The 15,827-nt window shown below is 38.5% G+C and overlaps 1 protein-coding gene across 1 annotated transcript; it reads left to right on the plus strand.

Annotated features, from left to right (window-relative positions):
* Positions 1 to 459: 459 nt before the first annotated feature.
* On the plus strand, positions 460 to 15,548 carry LOC116885287 (zinc finger protein 39-like). Its single transcript, XM_032886534.1, has 5 exons — positions 460 to 589; positions 3,119 to 3,816; positions 8,601 to 8,727; positions 8,853 to 8,942; positions 11,438 to 15,548. Exons 2-5 carry the CDS (start codon positions 3,796 to 3,798, stop codon positions 12,976 to 12,978), a joined length of 1,779 nt encoding a protein of 592 aa, XP_032742425.1. The 5' UTR covers positions 460 to 589; positions 3,119 to 3,795; the 3' UTR covers positions 12,979 to 15,548.
* The last annotated feature ends 279 nt before the right edge of the window (positions 15,549 to 15,827 follow it).

Genomic DNA, 15,827 nt, shown 5'->3' on the forward strand with positions numbered 1-15,827 from the left:
CTGTACCAGAAAAAAAGGCTCTTAGTTGAGCCTGAAATAGAATCCAGACCCCATTCTTTTGAACATTCTTTTGACCTAGCCTACTTGCTACAAGTCATGGAGGCAGGCATTGTACACAGCAAGCTTTGTGTTGTGTGTGTGTGTGTGTGTGTGTGTGTGTGTGTGTGTGTGTGTGTGTGTAATCTGTTTCTATAGAGTATACACACACACAAGCTTAAGTGATTTTAGGTATAAGAATATAAGGAATATATTGAGTTTCATAGGAAACCCTCCCAGTCTTAAAATTAGCAGCAGTCAAGAACCGGTCATTCTGGGCTCCTTCCGCTGTGCGTTGGCGCCATCTACTGTCACTCCGGGCACGACCCGAAACTCTATCCAATCGGAGACCCTGACTTGAGGCGAGTCCAATCAGACACACAGAGGGAGGGCGAGGGGCGGGCTTTGGCTGTCACCCGTCTTTTGTCTGGGAGCCGCCATCTTGGGCTCGGTGTTCCTGCCCAGGAGGCTCCGCGCAGCTTTGGTGGCGTGGTGACGCTGTGGGTGCTGAACGATGGTGGGAGGACACCAGCGTCCCCCAGCAGTGGACTTGGTGAGTGTGCGTGTGGCGTCTGGAGGTGATGGCGCGCGAACGAGAAGCGCTGTTGTGGCGCGGGGTCTGCAGTAGGCCTCGCGGGCGTTCGCACTGGATACCCAGGGCTCTGAGACTCCTCGAGCTCGGGCTTCCTGACGCTCCGGATGCGCACTTCAGCGGGCTCTGCGCTGCTATGGAAAGGTGGTTTGATTCCTGCAGTTTGTGTTAGGTTGAATTATTTCTATTCCGTCTGTGAGGCTTTTCCATGAGTCTGATCTGTGGCCCTCCGGATGCTTAGTTCCTCCTCCCTTCCTGTGAGCCTGCTGGTGTCTTCTGATTCTTAGAAATGTTTGGGGCATTCGGTCTCAAATCCAGAATCCCGAATGCCATCCCCGCCCCTCCTCGTTCTTTGTAAGTGCCCCCTCCCCTCAAATTTATCTCTCTGACCATTTTCTCAAACACAGCGTCCAGTTTCCATTATGTTAACTGTTCCTCATTGTACATTTCAAATATGCAGTATTGTATAATGTAGTTTAAAAAAATTTTTTTTAAGAGTGCTAAAGAAAAGTACTCACAAAAACAGAAAGGAAACAGAGGTCATTTGACTACTGAACATTGTGCCATTGAGTTTTACATGAACGCTCTGTGAATGCGTTTCAGCATGCGTATTACCATACACGAACAACATGTAATACTTGTTAAAGTAACTATTTGCATACCTAAGTATCTGAGAATAACAATTTAGTTTTGTTTTAATGTTGCCCATGTTTGCACGTGACCTCATAAGTTCAGTTGTATTTTAAGGTATTTATGTGCTCACCCTTGGAGCATCCTTAATAACTGTCAGTTTTTGTTTGAAGGTAGTAAGTAGTGTGGCTTTAGTGTTCACCTTATAGTAATGCACACAGAATGTAGGAGAAAACTAAAGTGTTCAGTACCTTACGACACACAGTAGGACACATCTGGAATTCAGTTCAATCAAGAACAAACTAATTGCCAAGTTGAGCAAATGATATTATTTAGAAAATGTAGGTTAAGACCGAAACACCACAACTTAGCAGTAAATTATTTATTTTATTTATATGTAAACATGTGTGTTTGTATGATTGTTTGCCGTTTGTATGATTGTTTGCCGTTAGCATGCAGTGCCTTGGAGGCCAGAAGAAGGCATTGGATATCCTGCAGCTGCAGTTTACAAGTTGCTGAGAGCCATCTGGGAACTGAACTTGGGTCCTTTGGGAGACCATCAGGCATTCTTAAATACTGAGCCAATTCTCCAGTTATATTACCTAAGACTGACTTACAAATAAGTCGACCAAAGATGGTGGTTTAAAAGGCCATGGGTTTGGCCTTGCCCTCACATTGCATACACATGAAGAACATTGAAGAGTATTAATTTCTAAGTGGGCTCGTATAGCAATTCAGATTTCGTTGGCTCATTGCAACTTGGATTTTGGAGATTTTGTCTTTCTGGGGGTTAGGAATGGGAGTTCCAGGTTCTAGAAACATTTTCATTGTGCTACATGTATTTACTCCATTGCAGGATCAATGTCAATTGTTTGAAAACAGTTTTGCTTAGAGAACAGGAAAGAACAAATTCAGGATATTTAGCTGTATCTTTTCTCCAGATTCCAACAAAGGGAAATGCTTTCTAGGATCATGTCTTCAGGTTACTTTCACAGTAAGATGTTCCAGGCACAATGATTTGTAGTTAACTGCAAGAAATCATAAGTGATCTGTACGTACTAAAAATGAAGAAAGTGGTAATTGGTGTGCCTATGCACTAAGCACTATACGTGTTTTCAGCTTTCTCCTGAGATGAGAAATCAGAAATAGACTGTTGTTCCTTGGGTTCTGCTATTAGAATAAGTGTTCTTTATCTAAGACCGAGAAGGACAAGATCAGTGTCATGAGTCATGTTACTTAGCGGTGACCCTTAGTGGTGACCCTTAGTGGTAACCCTTAGCGGTGACTCTTAGTCTTTGTTGTCAGCCTACATTGATTTGATCTGTGGTTTTAAATTTTTTTTTTAAGGACTGGAGAAATGGCTCAGCCATTAAAGGTTACACACCTTTACTGCAACACAAACAGCAGTATTTTTTTTTATTGATTCTCTAACAGTTTTTTTCATACATGGACACATGTGTTTTAATCAAGTTACCTCTACCTCTGCTCTTCTTAGGCACCCCAATAAGCTCTCCTACTACTTTTATGTTCCCCCTTTTTTTTAATTTTATATATAACCCAGAGTCTAATTAGTTAGGCCAGCTTCTTAATACTTGTTGGGAGAAGTTCCTTGACTTGGAACAGGCGCAGCAACTTTGTCTACAAGCAATGGCTGAATGACAGTGAACTTTGAAATGTCAGCAACTTGCAACTTGGTCTCTCTGTCCATAACCAGGACAGTCCAATTGAAAGGAAGCTCTGGTTCCTGAACCTTGGATCTGGAATATTTGACACATCGCCTGTGAGGCTGTGAATGTGGAAAGTGTATTGGTCTGGTGCCTGCACTGTAAAGGTTCTTGAGTGCATTCACCTTTCTTTCAGATCCCTGCTATCTGAGTGGAGGACCACAGTAGGCCACTAGAGGAGGAGAATCAAGATGCCCCAGTTGACAGTCAGGTGACCCTCTGAAGCTCATCTGCCTCTTCAACCATCAGGTAGGTGCACCTACCAAAAAGAACCCATCTGATTCTAGCCTAAATTACTGACCAGCCCAATAATATTGTATTTAAAAAATTTTGAAGGGGCTTGTTATCTAGTGTAGATTATTATTACCCCTATGATAGACAGGATTCCAAACTTTAATGACACTTTGCTAATATTGGCAAGACAGTAGGTACTTTATACGTAGTGAGTTCCTCTAACTGAAAGATGAGTCAGATAGAAAAAATGTAGACATGTATACATAGGATTGGTGTTCAACTCACAGTACTGGTTAGGCTGGCTTCATTCATCCATGGGTTGGTGACTCTGCTGTTAACTTAGGGCCCCAAAGGCAGCCCCTCCTGTGTAATTGAAGGCACTGGGTTGAGGAATCAGGCAGATGAACAATAGGGGGCAGGTTTTCCCAGTCTTGATAGAGCCTTTTACTCTGAAGCTCGCCATCTTGGGATGCGTCCCTAGGCTCAGTCTCCTCTACTCTGGAGGTCTAGGTGGCTGTGCTGTAGACTCTGTTGCCCTGTGACGTGCTGGTGCGGGGAGTTCCATAGGGAGGACGCTCGATGTCCTGGAAGCCAGAAATGGTGAGTGTGTGGGTCAGTGTTTTGAACCAAGGACTATAATTGGTGGGAATCATTTGTGGTTCTGGAGTCAATAGGCCAGAACTCTGTACTGGGTCACTGGGTCTCAGATCTCTTCTCTCTGTGGGGTGGGTGATGGGCTGGTAATTGGGACCCAGGTGGCCTGTCTCATTCCTGCAAGGTGACTTCAGCTCCTGTGGGAGCTTTTTTGCCTTTAGTTCCCTACTGACTACAGGGCAGCAGGCTGGGCCATCAGTGGGCACAGAGTACATTGTGTTCTGTTCCCAAATGATTAAAAAAATGTTTTTACGGTATCACGAGTTTAACATTTACCACAAATGATACAACTTTGAAAAATTATCTCATGATTTCATACATATGCATAGTTTACTTTGATTAATGCCCTATTGTCCTTTGATCGTCTTCCCTTCCCATTGAATGTTCCTTCCCAAGAAGCCCCTCTCTTTCTTGTTCGTGCATTCGTTTATTGTTTATTTTTAAATTATATTAATGGCCCACTGCATTTAAGTAGGGTTGCTAGCATGAATGTAGCTAGGGGATTATTGACTGCAAGGATAGGTTAACCAGCGGCAAATACCACTAAGGAATATTCAACATTTACATACTGTGCATACTTCTTAAGGAGTGGTGGGGCCTTATGAGCTGCTCCCCTATCCGTGATGGATTGCATTGGGCCCTTCCTGTGTCTGTCAGTCTGTTTTCCACAAGGCCACTGGCCTGCCCCTAGGCACACCTTTGGTCTTTGGCCTCTTTCCACTCTGTTGCTTGAGCTTAGGCCAGTGGCCCTCTTCTGCTTCTCACTGCCGTGTCTGTCTTACTGCATTTTCAACTTAGTCTCCTCTTTTCTCAGGATTCTTCCCCTCTGTTCAGAATAAAGTCTGTCTTTTGTTACCCTGATCTTCTTATTCTGGTGTCAGCTGTAGTCACCTCTATCTGACCCAAGAAGTTCCCATTTTCAATCAGTTTTAACCTTCTTTCTTACTTGCTATCTTTTTCATTGTAGGATTTTTAAAAAAATGTGTCAAACTTGGAACTTCATAGCTCACTGCGATGGAAATGAGCTACGTTTCTAGTCCACAGAACTTTTTTTTTCTGCCTGAACTAGAGGTGGCAACTTTTAATTTATTTTAAGACATAAAAGATGGAAACATACCTAGATTTTAGCACTACATATCTTCAAATGTCTACTGGTTTCTTGTTCCTTTTCACTCACTGTAAACTGGCATGCTTATACTGTCTGTTCATAACTGCGTATACTTTTGCCAAGTGCAGTGGCCAGTACCCGAGATATGTTGTTGTCATTTGTGTTTTAAGTCCCTCTGGTAAGCACAGGGCATGTTATGTAACACTTATGTTATCCTAAATAGCATAAATAAGTTATAATAAAAAATAATTATACTGTGAGTTATAATAAATAATACTAAGTTATACCACTTAGTAGGGCTTAAGTGCCATTCTTATTTGTAATCTTTGTTGAGTTTTAATTAGCATTTTAGACAGTTTGTAACAGCATCCTTACACTGCTTATTATTTCCGATGATTTTGTTATGATGATTAATTTTCCAATAGGATCAGAAGCAATTTTTTTTTTGCTCATACTAATCTGTTATCAAGAGCATAGAACATTTACTTCTCTGACTCAGAGTACCAGAGGGAAAACATTTTTTTTTTCTGTGTAGCACATTCTCAAACCTCATGACAAAGGGAAAATGCGAGTGTGTGGGTGACACCTCTGACTTCTGCTTAGAAGACTACGTCACTGTGCATTCACAGTGCAGAGGGAGCCCAGATAGCAAAGGGAGGCTCCAGGTTGGCTCATGGGAACGTTGTGATTCTTCAGTATTTTACTTTGATAAAACCATGGCAGATCAGAGCTACTATAGTTGAAGTGTTGAACGTTTCCCCAGAACTTCTCTATTGAAGTCTGTATTCAAATCCACATGCTAACTGTATGTGCAGATAGGGCTTATAGCAAGTAATTTGCATTAAATGAGAAAATAAGTGTGGGGTGCTAATACTATACAGTTGAACTTCCTCATCTAAAAGAGGATGGAAAGCTGGGTGCTAACACAGTGTAAGAGCATTTATCTACCATGCCAAAGCCACAGTTTAAGCCTTAAAATTGAAGACATGAAAACAAGAGGAAGGGAGAATTAACTTGTTCTTCCATGGAAAGACACTCTGATTAGGCTGTCACCTGGATGTCAAGAAGGGAGACTTTATCAGCAGCTGAACCACCTGCAGCCTTGACTATTTATTAACTTACACAGCTGTGACAAAAATCTCACTCTCACCCATTCTGTATATGTTTTTATTGCAACCCCTGGTAACTAATACAGGGGAAGCATTGGGTTTGGAAGAGTAGGAATAAAGCCTATACTACTGTCATTATTTGTGTGTTCATTTTTTAAGAATTTATTTTTTGTGGCATGTATGTGGATATCAGAGGACCACTTTTGAGAGTTGGTTCTCCTTCCGCCATATGGGACCTAGGGATTGAACTCAGATCATCAGACTTCCTGATAGTCATCTTTATCCTCTGATCTGTCTTGCCACTGTGTAAGTTTTTTTTATAACAACATTGAAATCAACTGTTTAACATCTAAGAAGAAGATTTACTGACTTAAGAAAAATTATTGATACTGTTGTAGAATTTATCCATTTATTTGCTGTATATTTGTAATATATAATTTTATGTTCATTAATGTAATTGTTAATTTTTTGATAACCTTAATTTGTTTTATTCTCTGATAGGTTAGTATATTTTTGATGCTACAGTAGGTACCTTTAATTTGGTATTTTGTTATTGTCTGGACATATTCTCATGTGTGAACATTTTCTGTGTTGGCTAATCTTGCTTATCAACTTGACATAATTGGGGAGAAGAAACTTCCCAATTGAGCAGTTGCCTCTGTTAGCTTGACCTGTGGTCATGTCTGTTAAGAATTTTCTTGGTTGCTGATTGATGTAGGAGTCCCAGCTTACTGTGGGTGGTGCTATTATGGGCAAGTAGGCCTGGGCTGTATAAGAAAGGCAACTGACTTAGCTAGAGGGAGAGAGCCAGTAAGTAGCATTTCCCTGTTGTTTCTGCTTCAGTTCCTGCCTACTGGTTCCTATTTGAGTTCTTGACTTAGTACCCTTTAATGATGAACAGTATATAACCTTAATGGCGTACTAATTTTTTTCTCTTGAAGTTGGTTTTGATCAGAAGCAGATTAAACCAGTTTGCTGGGTTATTATTTATTTGCATTACTGGGTATTGAAACCAGGGCTTCATGTGCTAGGGAAGCCCTGTATCACTAAGCTACAGCCCCAGCCTTTTTGTCGCCTGTATGGTGTGTTTATTCAGTCCTCCTATTTGGAATAATGTCCAGGGAATTCTCTTTGGGTTTTAGGTATATGTTGTGAAGATGATAGTCTTTCTTGGATGTTTCATTGGACTTGCAAGTTCCCATTATAGTAGAGTGCCAAATACTTCTACGATTGAGCATGGTAACTCTGAATTTTTGTGACTATTTCTTAGGAAGGCATCAAATTCTATTCACCCAGATAACACCAGCGAATAGGTGAAAGAAACTATTCTACTTAAATCCTGGTCAGTGAGCTGTAGTTAGGGTTACTTACTAGGAGCATTGATAACTCATAAGCAGTTATATCACTGAAGGGAATATCTCTCTATTGTCTATATATCTTTGAGAAGGATTGGAACCCCTCTTCTTGGAACTATCAACTGTCTATAAATCAGAGGTCAAAGTCAATGATGTAGATGGCCAAGTGTTCATGTTAATTTACATACTGCATAGCCCCCTGTGCCTCCTTTTAGACTCTTTGATTTAGGAAATAGATAATAGTTATTTTATGTGGTCCCTAACAGTAGCAGTTATTTTTGTTTAGTAAGAAAATACAGGATTGGCTATTACTGCAATTATCTTTAAAGCAGGTTTAATTTTTAAAAATTTTATGTATATGGGTGTATGAGTGTTTTGCTCACATATCTTTTTAACATTACTGTGCCTAGTGCCGTTGAACACTATCTGATCCTCTGAATCGGAGTTCTAGATGGTTGGGACCTACCTTATGGGATCAGGAAATCAAATTTGGTTTCCTTGGAAGAACAGTCAGTTCTTAACTGATGAGCCATCTCTCCAGCCTTGGGCAATTACTTATATATATAATTGATTATTAACAAGCCTTGAAATTAAACTTATAATTACTTAACTACAAAATCACTGAATAATAAATGGCTTCAACATTTACTGGTATGAGCATATATGAGCATTATATAAGCATACTCAGATACAGTATTCTGTGTAGTTCTGTTGGCCTATCTTATGTCCTTTGTGTTGTTATAATTGGATTTCTGTTGCTTCATTTTCATGAGAACACATCCCTGAAAACATTTGATTTCTATCTTGTGTAAGTAATAGATGCTTTGTATTTTCTACATCGTTCTCCTGTTATACATAGAACATTGCCTTTTTTTTTTTTTTGTACACATCAACAATATGTTTGTACTTGTGTCTTTGGACTATATCAGGTGCTTCCCTGAGGAGAATTTATTAATCCATTTATTCCTAGTAATAAGGATCGTTCAGCACCTTTAAGGAAAACTGGATAATTACCTGTTCTTTAATTATTAAATTCATATGTAGGTAACATAATACTTTCTCCCATGATAGAGAATATAAATCAAGTTTTGTGTTATGTAAGACAGGTATCCACATAGAACAATGAGCTCTCAGCTGAGGAGAAATGTGTCATTACAGGGGTTGGTGTCATTTGAGGATATAGCTGTGGAATTCACCTGGCAGGAATGGCAGGACCTGAGTGAAGGTCAGAGAACTCTCTACAGGGATGTGATGCTGGAGAACTATAGCAACTTGCTGTTCTTGGGTGAGTGAAAAATGGAATCTAAACTATCTTTCAGAACTAATTGATCTCATCATGGGCTGTCTCCTCAAATGAAGATTCTTTCTTCTCTCTGCCTGGCTTAGAAGTCTAATATTTTCCATTTACAGGGCACTGTAAGACCAAACCTGAGCTGATCTTCAATTTGGAGCAAAGACTTGGGTCATGGATTGTAGAAGCCTCACACCAGAGCATCCCAGGTACATCAGAGCATAGGATTAATCTTAAGGATTAAGAGGATGAGAACTAATCAGATATAATAACAAAATTTATCCCCATGTCCCAATCCTACAGATGGCTATTCTCATGATTAAGACCTTTGTCTATACATTCTCTGACTTAGGGTTTTACTGCTGTGAATAGGTACCATGACCAAGGCAACTCTTATAAGTACAAGAGGTTAAGAGGTTCAGTTCATTGTTATCAAGGTGGGTACATGGCAGCGTCCATGTAGTCATGGCACTGTAGAAGCTGAGAGCTGTACATCTTCCTCTGAAGGCTGCTAGTGGAAGACTGCCATCCAAGCCCACAATGACACACCTACTCCAAGAAGGCCACACCTCCTAATAGTGCTACTCTTTTGGCTAAGCATATACAACCATCACCCTCTCCACAGAAAACTCTGCTTCTTTATCGCTGTTATTAAAATATGTTATTTTTTTTTGATTTACTATAAATCTATTCCCTATATGGATCTTAGAGAAAGAACGGATATTGTTTTATTTTAGGAAAAGTCTAAAAAACTGAGTTGTATGAAATTAAACTATGAGATGAGTATTTTCCAGGTTTGCTACATAATGTGCAGGTGGCTATTTACCAAAGTCTTAGTTATGGGTATTAATAACAGAGATACAAATTTATGAATGAGTAGCTTAAGGCTCATATTGAGTTATATGTATTGTTGCAGTTGTGAAATTTGAGAGAATAGTGTTAGAGTAAAGCAGTAGATTAAGAGTGCTTTATGAGTCTTAATAAAAAGAGAGAGGGTAACAAAGGACAAACTATTCCAAGTCTTTAGGGCAACTAAAAGAAAAAAAAAAAACTATAACGTGCACGCACACATACGTGTGTGTTGCACACAGAACTAATGCCCACACATGTTTGTACGCACACACTAAGTAGCCTGTAATTATCTCCTTGTGCAGAGAAAACCCAAAGCCATAAGCACAAGGCTAAGTCTGGAGAATGTAGGCAGCCCTAAGGATAACTGGAAACCCGTAGTTGTCAGAAAGGATAAATTTAGTTGAGTGTTCCTTGACTGAGAGTGACTTTATAACTGCCAAGCACTGGAGGAGAAACCAGTTAGATTGCTCCGTACTCTGAAGTGCTGTACCCAGAATCAAACTTGATGTGGTACTCATTCAGTTTTTGAGACTAAGAGATACTGTGGACATGAAATCAAGAAATAATCACAAATCACAGAGGGTCTAGACATGCTGTCACCAATATGTAACAAACTAGAAGACCTTTTAAGATAAAGTTTTAATGTGATTCTTCCAAAAAGAATTCCAAATTGAATTGTTCCTAAATTTAAAGCAGATGGCCAGATAAAAAGGAAGATGTTGTTTGCTGTATGTACCATCTCCTCTCACTGGCCAAAGTACATATGAATTTAAAATATGAATAATGTTTTTTGAAACAAACATTTTAAAGGTAGTTATCAGTAAGCCAACTTCATCAGATTAATTTAGACAGGATAAAGAAATTTACTGAACATTCATAAAGGAACCAATCCATTAAAATATATTTATTTCAAATGCTTGTGCACTGAATATTGGTGTTCTGAGTTCCTTTAAAAAGAAAATAATGTATATCAGAAAAAATATAACAAAGAAATCTGACCTAAGTGACATTGACTTTCATGAGTGAAATATTGGAGTCTAGTAGCTAAAAAAGTCTATTACTGTCAACAGCTAACTCAGGAGGAAAACTTAACAGCTAAATAATGTGTATCAATGAGACTGAAGAGACATTTATAGTATATACCATCCCAGTGGCTGTGAAATACACATCTAAACTTTCTCTAAAACAAATCAAATTTGAGGTTGTAAAGCTGGCTCTAATAAACCAAAAAACACATTGAAAATAATGTCTTTAATCATTTAAAATCAAAACCAAAAATGCTAAAACCCAATTGTCAGAGAAATTAAAGAAACAAATGTATGTTTGAACAGTTTTGAGTGATCAGTGACTTGTGAAAGTACAGGCGTTATATTTCCTAGAGTGAATTAAACTCAGAAAAGTAGAACGGGGAGTGTGTGCGAGGAGGAAGAGAAGCTACAGGTATGGGCTGAGAAAGTAGTTATGAGTATATTCAGTGTACGTCGTGTACACGTACAAAAGTAAGACAGTATTCAATTTGCATGTGTGTGTCTGTGTGTGTGCGTGTGTGTAAACACAATACACATTTCGTTTGTACCATTAATATATGCTAAACTTAGAAGTCACATGTGACATGGAGTTAGGTAAAAGAAAATTTACAACATTTGGTAAGCAATCTAATGACTTCCAGTTTTTGCATTTTTGGTAAAATGATTTAAAAGCAAATAGATGGGTAAAGCATAAAGATTAAATTAATTTGTGTTGTGCGTGTGTGTGTTAGCGTGTGTGTGTTAGCGTGTGTGTATGTATGTGTGTGTGTGTGTGTTAGGATAGTCCAATTTGTGCATATTAATATGTCTTACTGTCATTTTAGATTTCCAAAAAGTGAATACCCTGAACGAGACCAGTCCAGAAACCAAAGCGCGACATGTGTGTCAAGTTCCTCTCAACAGTGATACGTCAGAGGAGTTGGCTGAAATAGGGAATACTTGCACTGTGAGCACAAACTGCTTTTCAAATCAGACTGTAAAGAGTGAGGACTCACTAGGAATGAGTCCTAGAAAGTTTACTCTGTGGAAGGATGTGTATCTTCATAACGATGTTGATGAGGTAGAAGTTGGAGAAGAACCCGATGATCTTAATGGAACTGTAAAATCTGTCAGACATCCAGAGCGTGTTAGTCTATACAGGTTTCAAAGTTCACAAGGTTACTTTCAGAGTCTTATACCAGGGAAATCCTTCAACACAAAAGCAATATTACTTACCCATAAGTTCAATGAATATGCAAAATCCTTAGTTGACACAGCATTTATTGGCAAAGAGATGGCTCAGATAAGGGTGAAATCTTTTGAATGTAATGTATCCGAGATAAAGTGTAACAAGTCTGACCTTAATGAAAATGACCCAGTGCATGAGGGAGAGAAACATTACAAATGTAGTGACTTTGAGAATCCTTTTATTATTGAATCATACCTTCCAAAACATAAGGGACAGCATGAAAAGCTCTTTGTCCAGAAGGGATATGAGTTTTCTCAGCAGTCAGAAGTGAGTCTTCATCAGAAAATCCGCAGAGGGAAAAAGACCTATGAATGTAAAATATGTGGCAAGTGCTTTTATTGGAAAACGAGCTTCAATAGACATCAGAGCACTCACACTGGTGAGAAGCCCTATGAATGTACAGAATGCAGTAAAGCTTTCTGCCAAAAGTCACATCTCACTCAGCATCAGAGAGTGCATACAGGTGAGAGACCATATATATGTTTTGAATGCAGGAAAGCTTTCTATCGTAAATCAGAGCTTACTGACCATCAGAGAATTCATACAGGTGAGAAGCCATATGAATGTAAGGAATGTGGGAAAGCTTTTTGCCAAAAGCCCCAACTTACTCTACATCAGAGAATTCATACAGGTGAGAAGCCCTATGAGTGTGCAGAATGTGGGAAAGCCTTCTCCACCAAGTCCTACTTAACTGTACATCAGAGAACTCACACAGGTGAGAAACCTTATGAATGTACAGTATGTAGGAAGTCATTTATCTGTAAGTCAAGTTTCAGCCATCATTGGAGAACTCATACAGGTGAAAAACCTTATGAATGTAAGCAGTGTATGAAGACCTTCTACCGTAAGTCAGGCCTGACTCGACACCAGAGAACTCACACAGGTGACAAACGCTATGAATGTCAATTATGTCAGAAAGCTTTTTACTGCACTTCACACCTCATTGTACATCAGCGAACTCATACAGGTGAGAAACCTTATGAATGTAAGGAATGTAGGAAAGCTTTCTACGATAAGTCAAATCTTAAACGGCATCAGAAGATTCATACTGCGAAGAAGGCCTCTGAATGCAAACAATCTAACAAATTTTTTCTGAGTAATACTTCTCAACATCAGACAATGTATTATGAATATTGAGAAGGCAAGAAAGCTTTTCACCAAAAACCAAACTTTATTTAAACATTCAACACTCTTCTTACAGGTAAGGAAACCCTGTGATTGGAAAGTACTTATCCAAAAGTCAGGTCTTACTGTACATTGGACCACTTATACAAGGGATTAAATCAAATGAATAAACAGTGAAGGAAACCTTTGACTCTTGTTTATTAAAGAACTTTGACTGTGGCAAATAATTTAGCCAGGTACATTAACCCAACATAAGACAGATATTTATGGTGGAGGATCACTTGCACTCAGGCAATAGAGGAAGACACCATGACTTAAAAGAAAATAGGGCAAAGTTTTCCACTTGACATTCTGACATACTACCACACCCCAGTGGTGTGAAAATGAAAGGGAGGAATGCCCCAAACTCTGAATAGAATTTGGAACTCATTGCTGGGTGTTTTGAGACGTTCCTGTAATCTCAATATTTGGCAGGTTGAAGAAAGGAGTTTAGGAATTGTAGTCTAACCTTTGCTACAAAGCAGTTTCAAATCCAGCCTGGGTTACATGAGAACTTTAAAAAAAAATGACAATTACAATACAAGAATCAGAATCTAAACTTCACAAACCATATAAAGGGGATAAAGGACAATACAGTTCGGGGTAATTGTTGCTATACCTTACTTCCATTTGAATCAGAGATGCTATAGGAGTCCTATTTGTATTAGTTCTGTAGAAACTTGTGGAACTTTGTGGAAATTACATGACACTGAGCATCACTTATAAAGGCGAGCTCACTTGAATTTCGGCACTTAGGGCAGTGACGGTGTTTGGCTGCTATTGGTGTAATCTGTCTTTAAATTACATCTGTTATCACCTTACAGGCTTTATTATATTTATTTATCTGTGCATGCACTCCATAGCATATCAAAGTCAGGACAAACCCCAAAGTCAGTTCCCTTCTACCTGGTGGATTCTTAGTATCAAACTCAGGTTATCAGGCTTGGTAGAAAACATCTTTACTCTTTGAGCTCCTGTATTTTATACTCAACAAAAGTATGAATTAAAAGCAATTCTGAAGATATTTTCAGCTAGTCCAGAATGCTTTACTGGGAAGGACATTTTTTTAAATCACTTTTAGTATAGTCTCCCTAACTTCAGTTTGGAGATAAGGTCTTGGTACAAATACCCTGACTGATAGCAAAGTCCTGCTTATCTTGCCTTAGTCTTGTGAGTGCTTAGATTAAATGTTATGTGCCACCGGGCCCAGCCATAAAATTTTGAGGCATAAAAAAAATTAATGAAAATTTCTTGAGTTATTAGGTGCTGTGTTCATGTTCTAAATACCTATCACTGTGTTTAAAAAATCAAGCGAATGAAAGATTTGACTTGACAGCACAGTGAAAGGATGGCAGATCTGTCGACATCAAGAGAAACGATGGTAATGTGGAATTCCAAGTTTGCCATATCAGATACCCACGTCTTGGTCATCACAGACAAGCGGAAGGGCAGGGAAGCTGAAGAAGATAATGAAAGGTGAAATAAAACATACTCTCATTTGGGTTGTATTAAAATCCTAAAATGTAAAGACATTCTGATCATGTTACTTGGGTGTTAATTGGATAATAAATGATTTAAAAATACTATTTCAGGTTGTATTCAGTTGTGTACAAACAAGCAGGATGGTCAGTCCCAGTCAGCATAAATTGACCTCCAATCTGGGGCATTTGTGGTTGACGTGAATGAAAGTTGGTAGTAATACTGAAATCTAGTGGACAAGCTTGAACCAATTTCATAATATAAGTACATTCTGTATTATATAGTTTTAGAAATCTGAATGAAGGCACTCAGCTTAAGTACAGAAAATTTGTTAAATATGTAATGTAACAAATACATTGAGAGACTCCAGGTAAGGTACAAAGCCTTTTATGTATGTAGTTCTCACTGCAATTTCAGACTTACTAAATTACTGTGGTTATATTATTTAACTTGGTATTGCTGTGGCCAGCTATCTGACAGATCCAATTTAAGGGTGTAAATATTTATTTTAGGCCATAATTTCAAATAGTAGTTACTTGACCCCCTTACCATGGGTAGCTCATGGTTTGCAAAAGGGTTAGCAAGCACTTTTTAACATTAAAACAAATAGGAAACAGCAAAGGAGTGGGTGAGTACTAGGCAACGTATATTGAAAACAAATATATCCCTCTTTTCCCCCAAAAAAGACAGACAAAAGGTCTTCCTGAATTTTATATCACCTCCTAAAGTATTGCCACTATCCAAGAATCAAGCATCCAATACACAAGCCTTTGGGAACATTTCAGATTCAAATCAATATATACAGTTTCACATGAAACAACTAACCTATTAATATTCTGTTAAATATATCATGTTCATATAGAGTTGTATGGGTATTTTTATAAAACTATTCAGACTAAAATTGACAAGCTATCCCCTGCCCCAAAGTGGGTGATTGATAATGTATTTTCAAAGTTTAATCAACATAGAACTTGTAATTCTAATATAAATTCATGTTGAAATGCAGATGCTGGTGTACAGTTATTCATAGTTGACATCTGAATTAAAGCATTTTTGGTAAACAATTCTCATTTTAATTTTTTTTTACCCTTTTAAATTATTTTATAAAAATACCATTTGCCTCCCTTACCCTTTCCCTCTGTGGGTTCTCCCTCCAATTCAATGCTCCCCTTCTCACTTAAATTGTTAGCCTCTTTATTATAGTTACACATATGCCTACAAATATATAAAAACAACCCACTGAGTTCATTTTTGTTGGTGCGTATGTAGATTCAGGGTTGACCACTTTGTAGTGGATAATCAGTCTTATTGGGGTTCATTTCTGGGAGAGAATAATTCTGTTT

Source organism: Rattus rattus, chromosome 16 (assembly GCF_011064425.1).
Source record: "Rattus rattus isolate New Zealand chromosome 16, Rrattus_CSIRO_v1, whole genome shotgun sequence".
Classification (NCBI taxonomy): Eukaryota; Metazoa; Chordata; class Mammalia; order Rodentia; family Muridae; genus Rattus; species Rattus rattus.